The sequence below is a fragment of the Xenopus tropicalis genome, chromosome 10 (genome assembly GCF_000004195.4).
Source record: "Xenopus tropicalis strain Nigerian chromosome 10, UCB_Xtro_10.0, whole genome shotgun sequence".
NCBI lineage: Eukaryota > Metazoa > Chordata > Amphibia > Anura > Pipidae > Xenopus > Xenopus tropicalis.
Window position 1 is genome coordinate 475,763 of NC_030686.2, and position 20,921 is coordinate 496,683.

Here is a 20,921-nt window from a genome sequence, read left to right on the forward strand (position 1 = left end):
GAATGACTGGTTATTATAGAGTCACATGGTTGGTGGGTTGCTATCAAGTAGCTGTGAGAACATTAGATAAGTGGCCATACATGTGTAGATGTTTTATCTTTATTCCCGTGGCTCCTCCCCCTCTGTAAGCCCCGCCCATCATGTTCCCTCTCACTTTCTCCCTATTTCAGGCTCTGGTCTCTCCCATTAAACGCCTGGTTTTTCCCAAATCTGCGCGCCGTTCGGCAGTCAGACCCAATAGCTACCGGCGGCCCCTTCATTCTGTGCCTGTGATGCCCCCAGACTTTCTCATCGACCCCCAAATCCTCCTGCACGATTACGTTGAGAGGGAAGTGAAGGTACAATGTTTGTGTATTGTTTGTATTATAAACCTTCTGATTCCTCATAAACCCATAGTAACGGCCCATAGTAACGGAATTGTAATAGGAAATGTCTGTTTGTTCTGAGTAGTTCTTGGGGCATCTGACGTGGGTCGTCTCCTCCCTGAACCCTTCCAGCCGGGATGAGATTCTGCAGCTTCTGGACACAGCGAGGGTCAGTAGCTCCATCTATACCCCCCCCGGGCAAGCCTAGGACCCTAATCAGTGGGACCCCTGTGGCCATAGCAACATGCCAAGCCTGTGCGTTACTATGGGTAGTACTAATGGGAGTGTCTCAGCCATGGGAGGGAATCACTGGCCCATGGGCTCCACTCCGCCATTTTGTCTTGTGCTTGAAACATCAGACTATTCTCAAGCCACTTGCCCCATCTCTGGGCTCATTCTGCACATATAGTAACCATGGGGGAGTGGGGGGAGTGGGAGGAGTGGGGAGGAGTGGGGAGGAGTGGGGGGAGTTGGGGGAGTGGGGGGAGTTGGGGGAGTGGGGGGAGTGGGGAGGAGTGGGGGGAGTTGGAGGAGTGGGGGGAGTGGGGGAGTGGGAAGAGTGGGGGGAGTGGGAGGAGTGGGGAGGAGTGGGGGGAGTTGGAGGAGTGGGGAGGAGTGGGGGGAGTTGGAGGAGTGGGGGGAGTGGGAGAAGTGGGGGGAGTGGGGGGAGTGGGAGGAGTGGGAGGAGTGGGGGGAGTGGGGGGAGTGGGAGCCTCTGACTCAGTCCAATAGCCCAACCAGTTACCATGTCCTAGTGGTTAGTGTAACCCCCCCAGCGAGCTGGAGCCCCCCTGCATTTCCCTGTGTATGTTGTGCAGACCCTGAAGGAGCTGCCATTGCATTGCACTCCAGAGCAGGACAGTATCCTCAGCATGTCGGCCCGCAGCCTCCTGCTCACCTGGAGGGACAACGAGGAGCTGATCCTGCGAATCCCGACCCACGAAATCTCCGCCGCCTCCTACGTCCGGGACGACGCTCTGCACCTGCTGGTCCTGAAAACCGGTGAGTAAAACTGAAATATAACTGCCCCCCCAAACCAAATAACTGCCCCCCTGTCAGGGAAACGCCACTCACAGATGCGCCTGACACCGGGACGGGGAACAAGGGGTTACACGCAGTCACCTTTCACCCAGGTTAGACTAACATCAAGCCCCCCCAAACCAACCACCGCCCCAAATACAACTATTCGCTGCCCCCATCTATCAGTAACAGGCGATAGAAACCTAGTTACACAAATGTATGATACACAAACGTTCCTACTGCAGTGAGGGTTAGTTCCACTCATTTAACAGCACACTAGCAGCCACAGGGTTAAAATGACAGTCAAACCCACCCCCCTGCCAGCAGCCCACAGAATGTGCCCCCTACCCAATACACACACCAAGCAGTTAGTACCCCAGGCCTGAGCAGCCATACCAGGTACCTGGGGATATAGAGCCAAAGGGCAGAACTTATTACATTTTATATTTAATATTAAAGGGTAACAGTGCATTAAACAGATGTTACAAGAGAGACAAATACAAACAGTAAATAAAATAAAAGGGAATAAAAACACAGAGAAATCCCAGAGTACATTACCGAGTGATCTGAGGCAAGAGTTTGAAATCCTGAGCCCCCCCCCCCAACATATTGGGACCTCAGAATGAGCTGTCAGTACCCGGGTGTGCACCCTTTTTATCCTTCCTGCTGGGCCCCTCCCCCATTACCGTATTCATGAGGGGGGAGTGCCCAGGAACTTGTCACATGACCCCCCCATATTACAAAGTTCACGCCCCCCATCCAATGAGGGCGGGTCACCATTTGCTAACTGGCTGTTCTGTTGACCTTTTTATTTCCCAGCCCCAAATACTCATGGGTGTTCCCCAGAATTATAGACCCCTGAGCATTATGGGAAATGGGATTCTCTGTTCATAGGCAACAAACCCCCCAGGCCCAACCCATATTATTCTGGGTTTATCAGAACATTGGAGGATCCCGCGAGGGATCATCCTATCACGGGGGGGTTTGGAGTCTGGGGGGGGCCCTAGCTACAAGCTAATGACTGGGCGCCATGATTTTTATCTTTAGTAAAAGGTATTTATTCTATGGGCCCAGAGGAATATTAGCTAAGAATCTGCCCTGAGACAGACCCCCCCCCTGTAGCACCGGGAGGGAAATTTGGTTTCCCTTGTTGGTTTATTCTGGCTCCTCCCCCCTCGCCAGCCCGACTTCAGTGTCATTTAAGGGGTATTAGTGAATTCCAAGCAGACTTCTAAATTAAAAACTTAACCTTTTACTGCTGGGCCCAACATGACACCCCCCCAAACCAAATAACTGCCCCCGGGTTACAGATTGCCCCAACATTCTCTGAACAATACAAAAACCATCAAAGTCCCCATATGATAGCTCCGCCCCCAAAGATAAATTCATTACTTGGAACATAACTCTACCAGCCCCATAGTACAGATATAAATACCTAATAACCTTAATAACCCTACCCTAACCCTAATAACCCTGCCCTAACCCTACCCTAACCCTAATAACCCTGCCGTAACCCTACCCTAACCCTAATAACCCTACCCTAACCCTAATAACCCTGCCGTAACCCTACCCTAACCCTAATAACCCTACCCTAACCCTAATAACCCTGCCGTAACCCTACCCTAACCCTAATAACACTACCCTAACCCTAATAACCCTACCCTAGCCCTAATAACCCTGCCCTAACCCTAACCCTAACCCTAATAACCCTGCCCTAACCCTATCCCTAACCCTATCCCTAACCCTAACCCTAATAACCCTGCCCTAACCCTACCCTAACCCTAATAACCCTGCCGTAACCCTACCCTAGCCCTAATAACCCTAACCCTAACCCTAATAACCCTGCCCTAACCCTACCCTAACCCTAATAACCCTGCCGTAACCCTACCCTAACCCTAATAACACTACCCTAACCCTAATAACCCTACCCTAGCCCTAATAACCCTGCCCTAACCCTAACCCTAACCCTAATAACCCTGCCCTAACCCTACCCTAACCCTAATAACCCTGCCCTAACCCTAACCCTAACCCTAATAACCCTGCCCTAACCCTACCCTAACCCTAATAACCCTGCCGTAACCCTACCCTAGCCCTAATAACCCTACCCTAACCCTAATAACCCTACCCTAACCCTACCCTAACCCTAATAACCCTGCCCTAACCCTAATAACCCTACCCTAGCCCTAACCCTACCCTAACCCTAATAACCCTACCCTAACCCTAACCCTACCCTAACCCTAATAACCCTACCCTAACCCTAATAACCCTACCCTAACCCTAATAACCCTACCCTAACCCTAATAACCCTACCCTAATAACCCTACCCTAACCCTAATAACCCTCCCCTAACCCTAATAACCCTAACCCTAATAACCCTACCCTAACCCTAATAACCCTAGCCCTAATAACCCTACCCTAATAACCCTACCCTAACCCTAATAACCCTAACCCTAATAACCCTACCCTAACCCTAATAACCCTACCCTAACCCTAATAACCCTAGCCCTAATAACCCTAGCCCTAATAACCCTACCCTAACCCTAATAACCCTAACCCTAATAACCCTAGCCCTAATAACCCTACCCTAACCCTAATAACCCTAACCCTAATAACCCTACCCTAGCCCTAAAACCCTACCCTAATAACCCTACCCTAACCCTAATAACCCTAACCCTAATAACCCTACCCTAACCCTAATAACCCTAGCCCTAATAACCCTACCCTAACCCTAATAACCCTACCCTAGCCCTAATAACCCTACCCTAACCCTAATAACCCTACCCTAACCCTAATAACCCTACCCTAACCCTAATAACCCTACCCTAGCCCTAATAACCCTACCCTAACCCTAATAACCCTACCCTAACCCTAATAACCCTACCCTAACCCTAATAACCCTACCCTAGCCCTAATAACCCTACCCTAACCCTAATAACCCTACCCTAGCCCTAATAACCCTACCCTAGCCCTAATAACCCTACCCTAACCCTAATAACCCTACCCTAACCCTAATAACCCTAACCCTAACCCTAATAACCCTACCCTAACCCTAATAACCCTACCCTAACCCTAATAACCCTACCCTAACCCTAATAACCCTACCCTAGCCCTAATAACCCTACCCTAGCCCTAATAACCCTACCCTAACCCTAATAACCCTACCCTAACCCTAATAACCCTAACCCTAACCCTAATAACCCTACCCTAACCCTAATAACCCTACCCTAACCCTAATAACCCTATCCCTAACCCTAATAACCCTACCCTAACCCTAATAACCCTACCCTAACCCTAATAACCCTACCCTAACCCTAATAACCCTACCCTAACCCTAATAACCCTACCCTAGCCCTAATAACCCTACCCTAGCCCTAATAACCCTACCCTAGCCCTAATAACCCTACCCTAACCCTAATACACTCAGTACAACACTAGGAGGGAATAGATCCCAGTCTCCTGTGTCCCATGTCACCGCTGCCCCGGCCTGCCCCCCTTCTACCCCTGCCCCGGCCTGCCCCCCTTATACCCCACAGACTTGTTTCCATGGCTATGCTCTGCTGTTTGCACCCCTTAGGGCTTGGGCTGGACGCCGTTCCGGCTGCAGGGAGTCTGGAGAGAAAGCCACCGGCAGGGCCAAGTGAGAGAAGCCAAGGAGGGGGCAACTCTGGACACCGGCCAGCAGGGGGAGCCATGGAGCGGAGACACACCATCTGCAGCTTAGACTGGAAGATGTCTCGTGGATCAGTGGATGGGCGGCAGAAAGGTGGCGGCAGCTTAGAGAGAAAACCAGTGACCGGCAGTTGGGAGAAGAGACATGGAGGTCCAGCCTGTGGGGGCAGTTGGGAGAAGAGACATGGAGGTCCAGCCTGTGGGGGCAGTTGGGAGAAGAGACAAGGAGGTCCAGCCTGTGGGGGCAGTTGGGAGAAGAGACATGGAGGTCCAGCCTGTGGGGGCAGTTGGGAGAGAAGAATGACCTTCAGTGGAAGCTGGGAGAGGAGGCAGCCCTGTGGGGGCAGTTGGGAGAGGAGGCAGCCCTGTGGGGGCAGTTGGGAGAGGAGGCAGCCCTGTGGAGGCAGCTGGGAAAGGAGAAACGTGGGGCAGAATCCACTGGATCCAAAGGAGCCCGACCCAGGGGCTTATTGCAACCTGATCATTCTGGCTGTTGAGAACAGGGTAAGCGTCGAGCGGGTAAATAAAAGGAACCCGGGGGGCTATTGTTTTGGTGGGGGTATTGTTGGGAGGAAGGAGGCAGAGCCAATCACCAGTGTAAGAAATTGCTCATCTTGGGTGCCATTATTTGTGATATTATATATATATATATGTGTGTGTCTCTATACATATTTATGTGTTACACACTGAGTGGGGGGGGGAGTTGTACTGATTAATATAAACCAGTTGCCCAAGTCACACCCGAAGCCAAATCCCATATCACAGGGTATTTCTGTGTGGGGGGGGGGGGGACAGTGCGGCTGCTACAGGAGCCATAAAACTCAACAGTTACTGACCAATGGGCAAGGAGTGGCTCTTATCAACCCCCATCTGATCAGTTGGTATGTGGGGCAGCGGCTGAAAGGTGTATAAATGTGGGCTGGGCAGTGGTCCAGAGAGGAACCTGGGGGACAACCTGGGGGGAGGACGAACCTGGGGGACAACCTGGGGGGAGGACGAACCTGGGGGACAACCTGGGGGGAGGACGAACCTGGGGGACAACCTGGGGGGAGGACGAACCTGGGGGACAACCTGGGGGGAGGACAAACCTGGGGGACAACCTGGGAGACAACCTGGGGGGAGGACAAACCTGGGGGACAACCTGGGAGACAACCTGGGGGAGGACAAACCTGGGGGACAACCTGGGGGGAGGACAAACCTGGGAGACAACCTGGGGGGAGGACAAACCTGGGAGACAACCTGGGGGGAGGACAAACCTGGGGGACAACCTGGGAGACAACCTGGGGGGAGGACGTACCTGGGGGACAACCTGGGGGGAGGACGTACCTGGGGGACAACCTGGGGGGAGGACGTACCTGGGAGACAACCTGGGGGGAGGACAAACCTGGGAGACAACCTGGGGGGAGGACAAACCTGGGAGACAACCTGGGGGGAGGACAAACCTGGGGACAACCTGGGAGACAACCTGGGGGGAGGACGTACCTGGGGGACAACCTGGGGGGAGGACGTACCTGGGGGACAACCTGGGGGGAGGACGTACCTGGGAGACAACCTGGGGGGAGGACAAACCTGGGAGACAACCTGGGGGACAACCTGGGGGGAGGACGTACCTGGGGGACAACCTGGGGGACAACCTGGGGGGAGGACGTACCTGGGGGACAACCTGGGGGGAGGACGAACCTGGGGGACAACCTGGGGGGAGGATGAACCTGGGGGGAGGACGAACCTGGGGGGAGGACGAACCTGGGGGGAGGACGAACCAGGGGGGAGGATGAACCTGGGGGACAACCTGGGGGGAGGATGAACCTGGGGGACAACCTGGGGGGAGGATGAACCTGGGGGACAACCTGGGGGGAGGATGAACCTGGGGGACAACCTGGGGGGAGGATGAACCTGGGGAAAACCTGGGGGGAGGACGAACCTGGGGGACAACCTGGGGGGAGGACGTACCTGGGGGACAACCTGGTGGGAGGATGAACCTGGGGGGAGGACGAACCTGGGGGGAGGACGAACCTGGGGGACAACCTGGGGGAGGATGAACCTGGGGGACAACCTGGGGGGAGGATGAACCTGGGGGGAGGACGAGCCTGGGGGGAGGACGAACCTGGGGGGAGGATGAACCTGGGGGACAACCTGGGGGGAGGATGAACCTGGGGAAAACCTGGGGGGAGGACGAACCTGGGGGACAACCTGGGGGGAGGACGTACCTGGGGGACAACCTGGTGGGAGGATGAACCTGGGGGGAGGACGAACCTGGGGGGAGGACGAACCTGGGGGACAACCTGGGGGACAACCTGGGGGGAGGATGAACCTGGGGGACAACCTGGGGGGAGGATGAACCTGGGGGACAACCTGGGGGGAGGATGAACCTGGGGGACAACCTGGGGGGAGGATGAACCTGGGGGACAACCTGGGGGGAGGATGAACCTGGGGGACAACCTGGGGGGAGGATGAACCTGGGGGGAGGACAAACCTGGGGGACAACCTGGGGGGAGGACGAACCTGGGGGACAACCTGGGGGGAGGATGAACCTGGGGGACAACCTGGGGGGAGGATGAACCTGGGGGGAGGATGAACCTGGGGGGAGGATGAACCTGGGGGACAACCTGGGGGGAGCATCAGAAGTGGCCGGGCAGGATGTGAGACCAGGGGGGGCCACGGTTAGAGAGGAGACCAGACCCCCATGTTCCGTGCCTGTCGGTAGCTGTAATTAATGTAGGCTCGTTATTAATCTGTAACTGTAAATAATGTAAATATATTGTTTTGTGTTAATTAACCCTTTCATTGTAACGACCCATTGATTTGCTGCTCAGTGTATTCCCGTATATATACACTTACTGTGCGGAACCCTAGTGAGCGGGGGGATTATATTATTATTACACCAGTCTCTTCCCTTACAGGACGCTGCTGAGGAATCCTGCGCTCTCATTTGTCAGGTTTTCCAGATCATCTACGGAGATCAAAGTATCGAGTGTGTCGACCGCGCCGGATACCATTACACTTCCCCCCCCGAGAGGCCGTGGCTGTGCCGCTGTGAGATGTGGGGGGCCCCTCTAATGCAGTGTTGGGGGCCACTAACTGCCCCCCAGCTATGGGTGTAGTTCAACTACAGCTTCAAACCCCTCTGGTTCCCCCTCACGTTGGGCCCGACATTCACAGGGCCCTCTTTTTAAAAATATGGGACCCCCAATTCTTTTCAGAGAGTCATTGGGGGGGAAGGGGGGTTCAAGCCCCACCCCCACTGGCTACTCTGTGACTCCCCCCAGGGGGCCCTTGGGGGCAGCTATTGCTTTTCCCTTAATTAGATCCCCCCATGTAGGGCAAGATGGGAATTCCATTAATGCAGTCTCAGTACTAGGCCCAAAGGCTTGCACTCAGATCAGCTGATAGGGATTAACCCTTAGCTCCCCAGGGGTGTGTGGGGGTTCCTGACGTGTTGCTCCGTTACAGGTGAGAGCTCCCACACCGACGGGACATTCGCATACGATGGCGACTTCAGCTGCTGCAGCTCCTTGTGAGTCCCCCAACTACCCCCCTCTGAACCCCCATATTTCTATATATGTTCCTTTATCTTCTAACCCCCCCAATGGGTGATTCCCCCATCCCCCCAAGGGTTTGGTGGGGCATTTGTACTCCCTGATATCCTGCCCCTCCCTAACATATCCCACGATTCCCTACCCCTCCCTAACACATCCCACGATTCCCTACCCCTCCCTAACATATCCCACGATTCCCTGCCCCTCCCTAACATATCCCACGATTCCCTGCCCCTCCCTAACACATCCCACGATTCCCTGCCCCTCCCTAACATATCCCACGATTCCCTGCCCCTCCCTAACATATCCCACGATTCCCTGCCCCTCCCTAACATATCCCACGATTCCCTGCCCCTCCCTAACACATCCCACGATTCCCTGCCCCTCCCTAACACATCCCACGATTCCCTGCCCCTCCCTAACACATCCCACGATTCCCTGCCCCTCCCTAACACATCCCACGATTCCCTGCCCCTCCCTAACATATCCCACGATTCCCTGCCCCTCCCTAACACATCCCACGATTCCCTGCCCCTCCCTAACACATCCCACGATTCCCTGCCCCTCCCTAACACATCCCACGATTCCCTGCCCCTCCCTAAACACATCCCACGATTCCCTACCCCTCCCTAACACATCCCACGATTCCCTACCCCTCCCTAACACATCCCACGATTCCCTGCCCCTCCCTAACACATCCCACGATTCCCTGCCCCTCCCTAACATATCCCACGATTCCCTGCCCCTCCCTAACATATCCCACGATTCCCTGCCCCTCCCTAACATATCCCACGATTCCCTGCCCCTCCCTAACACATCCCACGATTCCCTGCCCCTCCCTAACACATCCCACGATTCCCTGCCCCTCCCTAACATATCCCACGATTCCCTGCCCCTCCCTAACATATCCCACGATTCCCTGCCCCTCCCTAACACATCCCACGATTCCCTGCCCCTCCCTAACATATCCCACGATTCCCTGCCCCTCCCTAACATATCCCACGATTCCCTGCCCCTCCCTAACATATCCCACGATTCCCTGCCCCTCCCTAACACATCCCACGATTCCCTGCCCCTCCCTAACACATCCCACGATTCCCTGCCCCTCCCTAACATATCCCACGATTCCCTACCCCTCCCTAACACATCCCACGATTCCCTGCCCCTCCCTAACACATCCCACGATTCCCTGCCCCTCCCTAACACATCCCACGATTCCCTGCCCCTCCCTAACACATCCCACTATTCCCTGCCCCTCCCTAACACATCCCACGATTCCCTGCCCCTCCCTAATATATCCCACGATTCCCTGCCCCTCCCTAACACATCCCACGATTCCCTGCCCCTCCCTAACACATCCCACGATTCCCTGCCCCTCCCTAACACATCCCACGATTCCCTGCCCCTCCCTAACACATCCCACGATTCCCTGCCCCTCCCTAACACATCCCACGATTCCCTGTGCCACAGTAATGGCTCCCATGACACCTTTGAAGTGAACTACAGTGGGGAATCGTCGCCCCCCTATGCCATGTCGCAGCAGAGCCTGGCGTCGGGGTGCAGTGGCGCAGAGGAGGGCAACGTGGCGCTGGAGCAGCTACAGGAATACTTGGCCACGGTGAGTCCCAGTCAGTACAGAAGGGCCCCTGCCCAGGCAAAAGGGGCAGCCAATGCCCTGTCTGTTACAAATGCCCCTGGGTATGTGGCCTTGTCCCCCCGAGCGGGTCCTTTGGGTTCTAACCAGAACCTCTTCCTTTTTTTTAGCTGAGGAACAAATTGACTCCCATGGAGATACAGAGGTTTGCAGCCCTCCTGCGCCAGTACCGGCTCGGAATGGAGGTGGCAGAATATTGCACCGACTTGTTACATCTCTATGGGGAGAGCCGCAAATTCCTGCTTCTTGGTGAGTGTTAGTGGCCCAAACCATGATAGACTGGCCCGGCCGCTTCTGGGGCCACCGGGGGGCTCAGCAGTACTGTACTGCCTAAGGGAAACACTATGGCACCCCCTACCCATATGTATAAATACAAATATACAGAGAGGGAATGTTCTGGGCACACAATAAGCTGTACCCCCATACTGTACTGTCTAAGGGAAACACTATGGCACCCCCTACCCATATGTATAAATACAAATATACAGAGAAGGAATGTTCTGGGCACACAATAAGCTGTACCCCCATACTGTACTGTCTAAGGGAAACACTATGGCACCCCCTACCCATATGTATAAATACAAATATACAGAGAAGGAATGTTCTGGGCACACAATAAGCTGTACCCCCATACTGTACTGTCTAAGGGAAACACTATGGCACCCCCTACCCATATGTATAAATACAAATATACAGAGAAGGAATGTTCTGGGCACACAATAAGCTGTACCCCCATACTGTACTGTCTAAGGGAAACACTATGGCACCCCCTACCCATATGTATAAATACAAATATACAGAGAAGGAATGTTCTGGGCACACAATAAGCTGTACCCCCATACTGTACTGTCTAAGGGAAACACTATGGCACCCCCTACCCATATGTATAAATACAAATATACAGAGAAGGAATGTTCTGGGCACACAATTAGCTGTACCCCCATACTGTACTGTCTAAGGGAAACACTATGGCACCCCCTACCCATATGTATAAATACAAATATACAGAGGGAATGTTCTGGGCACACAATAAGCTGTACCCCCATACTGTACTGTCTAAGGGAAACACTATGGCACCCCCTACCCATATGTATAAATACAAATATACAGAGAAGGAATGTTCTGGGCACACAATAAGCTGTACCCCCATACTGTACTGTCTAAGGGAAACACTATGGCACCCCCTACCCATATGTATAAATACAAATATACAGAGAAGGAATGTTCTGGGCACACAATAAGCTGTACCCCCATACTGTACTGTCTAAGGGAAACACTATGGCACCCCCTACCCATATGCATAAATACAAATATACAGAGAAGGAATGTTCTGGGCACACAATAAGCTGTACCCCCATACTGTACTGTCTAAGGGAAACACTATGGCACCCCCTACCCATATGTATAAATACAAATATACAGAGAAGGAATGTTCTGGGCACACAATAAGCTGTACCCCCATACTGTACTGTCTAAGGGAAACACTATGGCACCCCCTACCCATATGTATAAATACAAATATACAGAGAAGGAATGTTCTGGGCACACCATAAGCCGTACCGTTTGTCCCCCTTTGCACAGGTTTGCGCCCCTTTATCCCAGATTTAGACATCGGATACTTTGAGAGTTTCCTGGAGAACATTGGGATCAGAGAGGGCGGAATCCTGACGGACAGTTTTGGCAGAATTAAGCGCAGTATGAGCAGCACTTCGGCCTGCGCGGTGCGTAACTATGACGGCTGCTCGCCGGGCTCCCAGTGCGAGTCGTTTCACCGCATTATTAGCGACATTACGCAGAACATCGAGGCTCTGGCGCAAGACGGCAGCGATTACCTATGACCCGGGGGCTTTAGGAGCAAAAGGGGCTGAACCCCGAGACAGTTACTGGGGGTTCAGGAACAACATTACACCCCCCCCCCCTGCTGTTCCCACCGCTCAGGTCGGACTCTGCAGCTTGTACTGAACTACATCTCCCAGCATTCCCCAAGGGCAGAGTGTAGTTCAGCAAGCTATGCCAAAGCGAAGGATTGTGGGACCCCGGCCTCATACAGAAACACCTAATAGTTCCACGTACATCCGGGGCCACAGCTCCCACATGTTACATGTTCTATTTGCTATGGTATGTGCATGTAGCAACCAGTTCCCCAAGCACACCCATAAAGCGTCTGACACAGGCAAGAACCTAACCTTGATAAATAAAACCATGTTTATTTACACCAAATAGTTCCAACATTAGATCTGTCACATGTGAAGGAGAAAAGCATTTCTGTGTTACTGAGACAGCTCCTTGCTGGGGGGGGGGCAGGCGTGGAAAATTAAAAAGAGGGGGAGAGAGACGGGGGGGGGGGGGTGCAGTTAGAGGGGCGGAGAGACAGGAAACATCAGGTCTTGTCCATGAAGGTGAGTGAGGGGCGGTACCTCAGCAAGCCGCCTCCCAGCAGGGAAAGGGGTGGGAATGTCACAGGGACACATGGAGGCAGCGCCTAGCTGTAAGGGCAAGAAGTAGTTGGGGTGGCATTTCTGGGACAGTAACAAGAATCGGGTGTCTAGTCCCTCCCAGAATGGCACATTGGGGCGGGGGGGGGGGGGGTAGAAAAGAACCTCAGCTTGCCCCATCATGCAGATCTCATTGCAGCCCGTGTATGGCTCATCCCACACAGACAGGCCTGGCTTTGGTTGGGGTAATAAGGGCAACACTAATTCCATCAATGCACCCAATTAATTGTGCCTTCCATGAGTGACGGGGGGGGGGGGGGGGGGGGGGCAAAGAAAGATCATGGCTTCTGCAGCACTTGGAACAATGAGACTCTGGGGGGGGGGGGCAATCAGGCTCGTGAGAACCTGCAATAATAATAAAAAAAAAAAACCAAAAACAAACAAATCATCTGTAGGTACATCTGGCCGGCGGCACGTCCCCGGCATACGGGGACAGCCCGGGGCCAGAAACCCCATCCCAGACACAAGAGCCGCTTGTGATCATGTGACCAGGAGCTAAGTAACAAAGTAAAAAAAAAAAATGATTCAGCCTATAATAATATTTTTATATATATATATGTATGTATATATATATATGACAGAACTACTATAAATCCACAAGCAACTGCTCAGACACGGCGCGTCCAGGGGGCTTCCAATCTCTGGGGGGCCCCCTCCTTCCACACATCAGGTGGGAGGTAAATTAGGGAGATGGGCCAAGGGGTCAACTGTGATGCCTCCTACTGGGTGGCTCCAGCTGCAGCAGCGACGGGGGTCCCCAGGGTGTTGGTAGCAGAGATAACGGGAGATCCGGCGAGAGAGCCCAGGGCAGAAGGGGTTGGCACCGCAGAGATCCCTAACGGGCAAAAGAGAAATGCATTAACAAATACCCCAAGGGCAAGGAAGCCCACCCCAAGGGAAAGATAGGGCACAGGGATTGGCTGGGTATCAGGGGCACATTATAGGCCAATGAGCAGCTGTGCTGCCCCCCAACTCAGCCTTGATACACAGAGCTGCAGGGCACACAGGGCAGGGGGGGCATTTGTACTGGAGCTTAAACCTTGCTACACACTGGGGGGGTCATCAAAGTGCAGCTGCTTGAAAAATGCTAAGCACCGATTGGTTGCTATGGGCTGCTGCCTAGAGACATGTGCCCAGGGTTCCTTAGTGAGTGTCACTTAGTATCCACTATTAGTGCTCTCTCGGCCGCCGTAAGTCAGGACATATTATTGGATCTTGATCCCACTCAGCACCAGTGTGGTACCAACATGATTCCCAGTGCCCGAGCCCATTAACTGCTGGCATGGCCGCTGTGCCCGCTTCCTACCAACCATCCCTGGGTCAGTGTAGTGGTCTGGGGTCACAACTACTAGTGCAACACGTGGATCACATGATCAAACATGGTGCAAATAAAGCAATGACCCCCCCTTAACCCCTTAACACGATTACATTAACCTTCCACCTACAGGTAATTGCAATTGGTCTTCATTCTTTCTTATTATTTATAGTTTCATTATTTCAGTTTTTGTTCTCCAGCTCTCTCATTTGGAGATTCAGCAGCTATGTGGTTGCTAGGATCCAAACTACCTTAGCAACCAGGGTGTGGTGTGAGTGAAAGACCAATGTATGAATAGGACAGGACTTTTATAAGGAAAAGAAGTCCAATTACACTGTAGTTGCACAAAGGAACAGTTTTTTGGCTGCGGGGTCAGCGACCCCTGTGTGAGCGGTGGAGGCGGCAAATATAACAAATAATGGAGACCAATTGAAAAGTTGCTTAGAAATGGCCATTGTATAACATACTATAACCCCCTTTGTGTTCTTTTTGCTGGGCACACCCCCAGTACCTGCGCTCTGGCCTCACCTTGGGCACCGCCGGAAGCCAATAGGACTGAGCACTTTGAGAAAGCACAGACGCCATTGGCTGCACTAATCTGTCAAAACTTCAATCTTGTTGGGGGGGGAAGGGGGGGGGGGACACAGCACCTCCCTGCATGATACACCAGGTACAGCACACTCCCGCCACCACAGGAACCCAGTGAGCCCTGCCAAAGACTGACCTGACTTGTCACGGACACTGGACCGGGACTGACCTGACATCATACTGGCGCTACTGACGGGGGTGCTGCCGCTGGGCATGTTAGAGCCGCCCATCCGGGACTGGTCCTTTACGATGGGGTCTGGAAGGAAAAGAGCAGATACTGATCCACCGGACTGTAACATCCATGTACAGCAGGGTAAGCACATCACTTACTATATATCCACAGGGGGGCGCTGTCAGCACTACAGGTGTGAGGGAAGGAGAGGGGCAGCGCAAACAAGGTATCAGTAAGGGATGCAGCGGGTTGGGCAGAGGTTCTGCTATGGAGAGGGGGGGGGCCCCCCACACGTGGAAGTCCCGCCCCTGTAGCGCAGACACAGACAAGGTATCAGTAGGGGTTGGGCGGAGGTTCTGCTATGGAGAGGGGGGGGCCCACACATGTAAGTCCCGCCCCTATAGCGCAGACACAGACAAGGTATCAGTAGGGGTTGGGCGGAGGTTATGCTATGGAGAGGGGGGGGCCACATACGTAAGTCCCGCCCCTGTAGCGCAGACACAGACAAGGTATCAGTAAGTCCCGCCCCTGTAGCGCAGACACAGACAAGGTATCAGTAGGGGTTGGGCAGAGGTTCTGTTATGGAGGGGGGCCCACACGTGGAAGTCCCGCCCCTGTAGCGCAGACACAGACAAGGTATCAGTAGGGGTTGGGCAGAGGTTCTGCTATGGAGGGGGGGGCCCCACACGTGGAAGTCCCGCCTCTGTAGCGCAGACACAGACAAGGTATCAGTAGGGGTTGGGCAGAGGTTCTGCTATGGAGGGGGGCACACGTGGAAGTCCCGCCTCTGTAGCGCAGACACTTACAGAAGTATGGGTGGTCCATGGCTTCGCGGGCAGTCAGTCGGGTCTGGTGGTCGTATCGCAGCAGCTTGTCCAGGAAGTCCAGGGCCTCAGGACTGACCAGATGTTGGTTCTCACTGTGTACAAATCTCTCCCACCTTTTGCGTGAGTGCCTGGGGGGGCAGAGGGGGTTAAATAAAAACCCAAGGGCCAGGGGGGTACCCACAGGGGGGAGGAGCCACGATGTCGGAAGCACTTACCTGCCCAGGATATCATTGAAACGTGGATCCAGTTCTATGTTGTACTTGTCAATGTAGTCATATAGGTCTTCTGTGCCCAGCACCTTGGCTATTCTCACCAGCTGTAGGAAACAAGAGGGCATTGGTACCGAGACCCTGGCACTACGCCCATAGCCCCCCTGTAATGTGGCACTGGCACTATCTGCAGCAAAGCCCCTGTAATGTAGCACTGGCACTGCCACTATCTGCAGCAACGCCCCTGTAATGTGGCACTGCCACTATCTGCAGCAACGCCCCTGTAATGTAGCACTGGCACTGCCACTATCTGCAGCAAAGCCCCTGTAATGTGGCACTGGCACTGCCACTATCTGCAGCAATGCCCCTGTAATGTGGCACTGGCACTGCCACTATCTGCAGCAACGCCCCTGTAATGTAGCACTGGCACTGCCACTATCTGCAGCAACGCCCCTGTAATGTAGCACTGGCACTGCCACTATCTGCAGCAACGCCCCTGTAATGTGGCACTGGCACTGCCACTATCTGCAGCAACGCCCCTGTAATGTAGCACTGGCACTGCCACTATCTGCAGCAACGACCCTGTAATGTGGCACTGCCACTATCTGCAGCAACGCCCCTGTAATGTAGCACTGGCACTGCCACTATCTGCAGCAAAGCCCCTGAATGGAACCTGGCAACGTGTTAAGAAATAATCGGCCCACTACTCTGCCACCTTGGGCACAGGCACCATGGCAGAGTTGCTAGGAGGGGGTGCAAGCCTTGCCCCTCTCACCTGGTCGTAGTTATCGTGCCCATGGAAGAATGGCTCTTTTCTGAAGATCATACTGGCCAGCATGCACCCCAGGCTCCACATGTCCAGGCTGTAGTCGTACATCTGTAAGGGACACGCCAGCGGCTGTTAGTTTCGTATCACCAACTATAGGGGGTCCCCTAAACCCCTGTAGCACCCCAGGCCCCCACAGGAGGCTATAAATCCACCCACGTACTTGGTAATCCACAAGCAGCTCCGGCCCCTTGAAGTATCGGGAAGCGACGCGGACGTTGTACTCCTGCCCGGGGTGGTAGAATTCGGCCAGGCCCCAGTCTATGAGACGCAGCTGTGGGGGGCACACATGTTAGGGTACATGGCAGGTTAAGGGGAAGCAGAGGAACATTTGGGGGGGGGGGGGCACTTACCTTTCTGTGCTCATGGTCAATCATTACATTATGAGGCTTCACGTCCCTGTGCATTATACCCATACTGTGGCAATAATCCAGTGCCTGGGGGGCAAGAAGGCAGAATGAGCACAGTGCAGCCTAAGCATTGGCAGTGGGGCGGGCACCATGGCAACAAGAGACTTACCTTAAGAATTTCATACATGTAGAATCTAATGTCGTAGTCCGTCAGAGTCTGATATAACTGCTGTGGGGGGAAACACATAGGGGTCAGTACCGGAATCCAGTTAGCAGGGCATACGCCAGCTCCTTATACTGGCACAACAGTGGCATTCTGTGTGGAAGACAAAACCCATACGTCTGCACTGACAGGAGGGCCGCTAGAGAACGCTCAGTGGCACAATCAAGCCCTGGCACCTTAACTCACCAGCCCCCTAAGTGCCACCTACTGAGTGATAAGGTCCCATGTGGCCCTACAGGAAAGAGCAGCGGCACAATCATGCCCTGGCACCTTAACTCACCAGCCCCCTAAGTGCCACCTAGTGAGTAGGTACAACGTGGCCCCACAGGAGAGCTCAGTGGCACAATCATGCCCTGGCACCTTAACTTGCCAGCCCCCTAAGTGCCACCTAGTGAGTGGGGAGGTACCACGTGGCCCGACAGGAGAGCTCAGTGGCACAATCATGCCCTGGCACCTTAACTCACCAGCCCCCTAAGTGCCACCTAGTGAGTGGGGAGGTACCACGTGGCCCGACAGGAGAGCTCAGTGGCACAATCATGCCCTGGCACCTTAACTCACCAGCCCCCTAAGTGCCACCTAGTGAGTGGGGAGGTACCACGTGGCCCGACAGGAGAGCTCAGTGGCACAATCATGCCCTGGCACCTTAACTCACCAGCCCCCTAAGTGCCACCTAGTGAGTGGGGAGGTACCACGTGGCCCGACAGGAGAGCTCAGTGGCACAATCATGCCCTGGCACCTAAACTCACCAGCCCTCTAAGTGCCACACGGCCCGACAGGAAAGAGCAGCACAAGGGGCTAGGGAAATACCTGAAAGTGTTAACTTATTAGGGTTACAGCAGGCAGCACCCACTCAGGGGCTGGGGCAGAAGTTAGCTAGTGAGTCTTGCCCCGGGTCCCTGGGCACGCTTACCCAACATACATACGATAAAACCAGCCCAGTATGGAGCAAAAGGAACTTAAGGGGTTAAACACGCAGGCAATTTACATTTTGCTCACCTTAAAATCTGTATTGTTGACGTGTTCGAAGACGAGTGCTGGCGTTCTGGACTGCAGGGAGAGAGGGGGGGGGTGTTACTGGGCGGAACGTGGCACGAGACAAACTGCTCACGCGCAGGGCAATAGTGCACTTACCACGGGGTCTTTCACTATATCTGCCAGGGTGATGATGTTGGGGCCGCCCCGCAGGTTCTCCAGGATCTTTATTTCACGCTTAATTTTCTTCTTCTTCACAGGCTGCAACAGAAGCGGGAAGAACGGGCTGAGCCCAGAGCAAAATGCCCTAATATGGCCGCCCACCATGTACGGGGCACAAGCTACGGGGAAAGCTTCCCTGGGGAGCCAGGGGCCCCGCACACGGCCCGGGGGCCCGCACACACACGGCCCGGGGGCCCGCACACACACGGCCCGGGGGCCCGCACACACACACACACGGCCCGGGGGCCCGCACACACACACACACGGCCCGGGGGCCCGCACACACACACACACGGCCCAGGGGCCCGCACACACACACACGGCCCGGGGGCCCGCACACACACACACACACGGCCCGGGGGCCCGCACACACACACACGGCCCGGGGGCCCGCACACACACACACGGCCCGGGGGCCCGCACTCACACACACACACACGGCCCGGGGGCCCGCACTCACACACACACACACGGCCCGGGGGCCCGCACTCACACACACACACACGGCCCGGGGGCCCGCACTCACACACACACACACGGCCCGGGGCCCGCACTCACACACACACACGGCCCGGGGGCCCGCACTCACACACACACACGGCCCGGGGGCCCGCACTCACACACACACACGGCCCGGGGGCCCGCACTCACACACACACACGGCCCGGGGGCCCGCACTCTCACACACGGCCCGGGGGCCCGCACTCACCACGGCCGGGGCCCACTCTCACACACGGCCCGGGGGCCCGCACTCTCACACACGGCCCGGGGGCCCGCACTCTCACACACACGGCCCGGGGCCCGCACTCTCACACACGGCCCGGGGGCCCGCACTCTCACACACGGCCCGGGGGCCCGCACTCTCACACACGGCCGGGGGCCCGCACTCTCACACACGGCCCGGGGGCCCGCACTCTCACACACGGCCCGGGGGCCCGCACTCTCACACACGGCCCGGGGGCCCGCACTCTCACACACGGCCCGGGGGCCCGCACTCTCACACACGGCCCGGGGCCCGCACTCTCACACACGGCCCGGGGGCCCGCACTCTCACACACGGCCCGGGGGCCCGCACTCTCACACACGGCCCGGGGGCCCGCACTCTCACACACGGCCCGGGGGCCCGCACTCTCACACACGGCCCGGGGGCCCGCACTCTCACACACGGCCCGGGGGCCCGCACTCTCACACACGGCCCGGGGGCCCGCACTCTCACACACGGCCCTGGGGCCCGCACTCTCACACACGGCCCGGGGGCCCGCACTCTCACACACGGCCCGGGGGCCCGCACTCTCACACACGGCCCTGGGGCCCGCACTCTCACACAGCCCTGGGGCCCGCACTCTCACCTTGAGAATTTTGACCACAACTTTTTCATTGTTGGTGATGTTAATGGCTTCAAAGACTTCACTGTATTTGCCCCGACCGAGTTTCCTCACCAACTGATAATCATCCTGGTTCCTGTCAAAGGCAAAATGGAAAAAAATAAAACTTTAACCCCAGACTGTACACAAACCAGCAGCCTGGCACGACTGTCATTGGCCCCTTAGGATCATACACACTGTAATATATATTAGTTATTATTGCCCTGTAAAGGAATCCTGCATTGTAATTTTTTTCCCATGGGGCTAGCCATATTCTTCATTTCTCAGGGTGCCACAGCCATGTGACCTGTGTTCTGATCAACTTGCAGCGCAGCAGTAAAGTGTGAGTCAAGTTGGAGTGATATCCCCCCCTAACCGCCAGCAGCCGATCAGCAGAACAATGGGAAGGGAGCAAGATAGCAGCTCCCAGTAGGTATCAGAATAGCACTCAATAGTAAGAAATCCAAGTCCGGCTTGGGACTCCTCCAGTTACATGGGAGTAGGAGAAACAATAGGTTAGCTGAAAGCAGTTCTAATGTGTAGCGCTGGCTGAAAGCACAAGGCACTGAGATGGCGCCTACACACCAATATTACAGCTACAAATACATTTGTTGGTTGAAGAATAAAAGGTTAAATGGCAGAGGGAATTATTTGCTGTGTAACGGTCATTTAGAGATAAACTGCCCCATAAATATAATGGCAGGGTCCCTTTAACCTTGAGCCACCATTTTATAAGTCTGTGTGCCCCCTCGAGAGATCACCTGACAGGAAGTAATGCAGCTCTAAGTGTAACAGGAAGCAGCGCTCTGGCCATTCATTGGCTGATGTGGCCTAACATGTATGTGCGCAGTGGGGATCGTATGCTCCCGGGGAGGCCCTTAGTACCCACATAGTAATACATAGTACTACATATTTCCATATGGGCTGCTCTACACAATATACTGAGGGTCTTTCTGGGCTGAACCATGTGTCCCTGCCTTTAGGGAAGCCTAAATGATAAATAATAATCCCCCCCACACATACAGGTGCAACAGGGAATGGAATTATCTGAGCGGCACAAATATACCCCTGTCCTGCTTCTAGAAACGCTGTGAAGCCCCCTTGTCTGCACTGC

At 54.8% G+C, this 20,921-nt stretch overlaps 2 protein-coding genes across 5 annotated transcripts in view; one reads left to right on the plus strand and one right to left on the minus strand.

Moving 5' to 3' along the window:
* Positions 1-12,999, plus strand: ccm2l (CCM2 like scaffold protein). Its single transcript, XM_031894825.1, has 9 exons — positions 1-338; positions 451-534; positions 1,184-1,367; positions 4,960-5,558; positions 7,955-8,087; positions 8,505-8,568; positions 10,061-10,208; positions 10,355-10,493; positions 11,826-12,999. The coding sequence occupies exons 1-9, from the start codon at positions 141-143 to the stop codon at positions 12,080-12,082; spliced, it is 1,806 nt and encodes a 601-aa protein (XP_031750685.1). The 5' UTR covers positions 1-140; the 3' UTR covers positions 12,083-12,999.
* Positions 12,432-20,921, minus strand: part of csnk2a1 (casein kinase 2, alpha 1 polypeptide) — a 16,034-nt gene continuing 7,544 nt past the window's right edge. For 2 of the 4 annotated variants that reach the window (XM_031894826.1, XM_031894827.1), the window contains exons 3-13: positions 19,793-19,904; positions 18,381-18,482; positions 18,246-18,296; positions 17,196-17,255; positions 17,030-17,113; positions 16,840-16,950; positions 16,626-16,727; positions 15,857-15,957; positions 15,621-15,769; positions 14,779-14,898; positions 12,432-13,574 (exon numbers count right to left, since the gene is read on the minus strand). In XM_031894826.1, coding sequence (XP_031750686.1) covers positions 13,459-13,574; positions 14,779-14,898; positions 15,621-15,769; positions 15,857-15,957; positions 16,626-16,727; positions 16,840-16,950; positions 17,030-17,113; positions 17,196-17,255; positions 18,246-18,296; positions 18,381-18,482; positions 19,793-19,904 — 1,108 coding nt within the window. In that variant the 3' untranslated portion in view covers positions 12,432-13,458. The remainder of the gene's footprint in view (positions 13,575-14,778; positions 14,899-15,620; positions 15,770-15,856; positions 15,958-16,625; positions 16,728-16,839; positions 16,951-17,029; positions 17,114-17,195; positions 17,256-18,245; positions 18,297-18,380; positions 18,483-19,792; positions 19,905-20,921) is intronic. The other 2 variants (XM_031894828.1, XM_031894829.1) reach the window with 2 other exon arrangements.

Excerpts from the sequence above, each read along its gene's own strand:
- ccm2l (XM_031894825.1), top strand. The coding sequence starts at position 141 with ATGTTCCCTCTCACTTTCTCCCTATTTCAGGCTCTGGTCTCTCCCATT. Across the intron at positions 1,368-4,959 it reads CCTGCTGGTCCTGAAAACCG|GGCTTGGGCTGGACGCCGTT; the intron begins GTGAGTAAAACT and ends TGCACCCCTTAG. Across the intron at positions 8,088-8,504 it reads GAGGCCGTGGCTGTGCCGCT|GTGAGAGCTCCCACACCGAC; the intron begins GTGAGATGTGGG and ends GCTCCGTTACAG.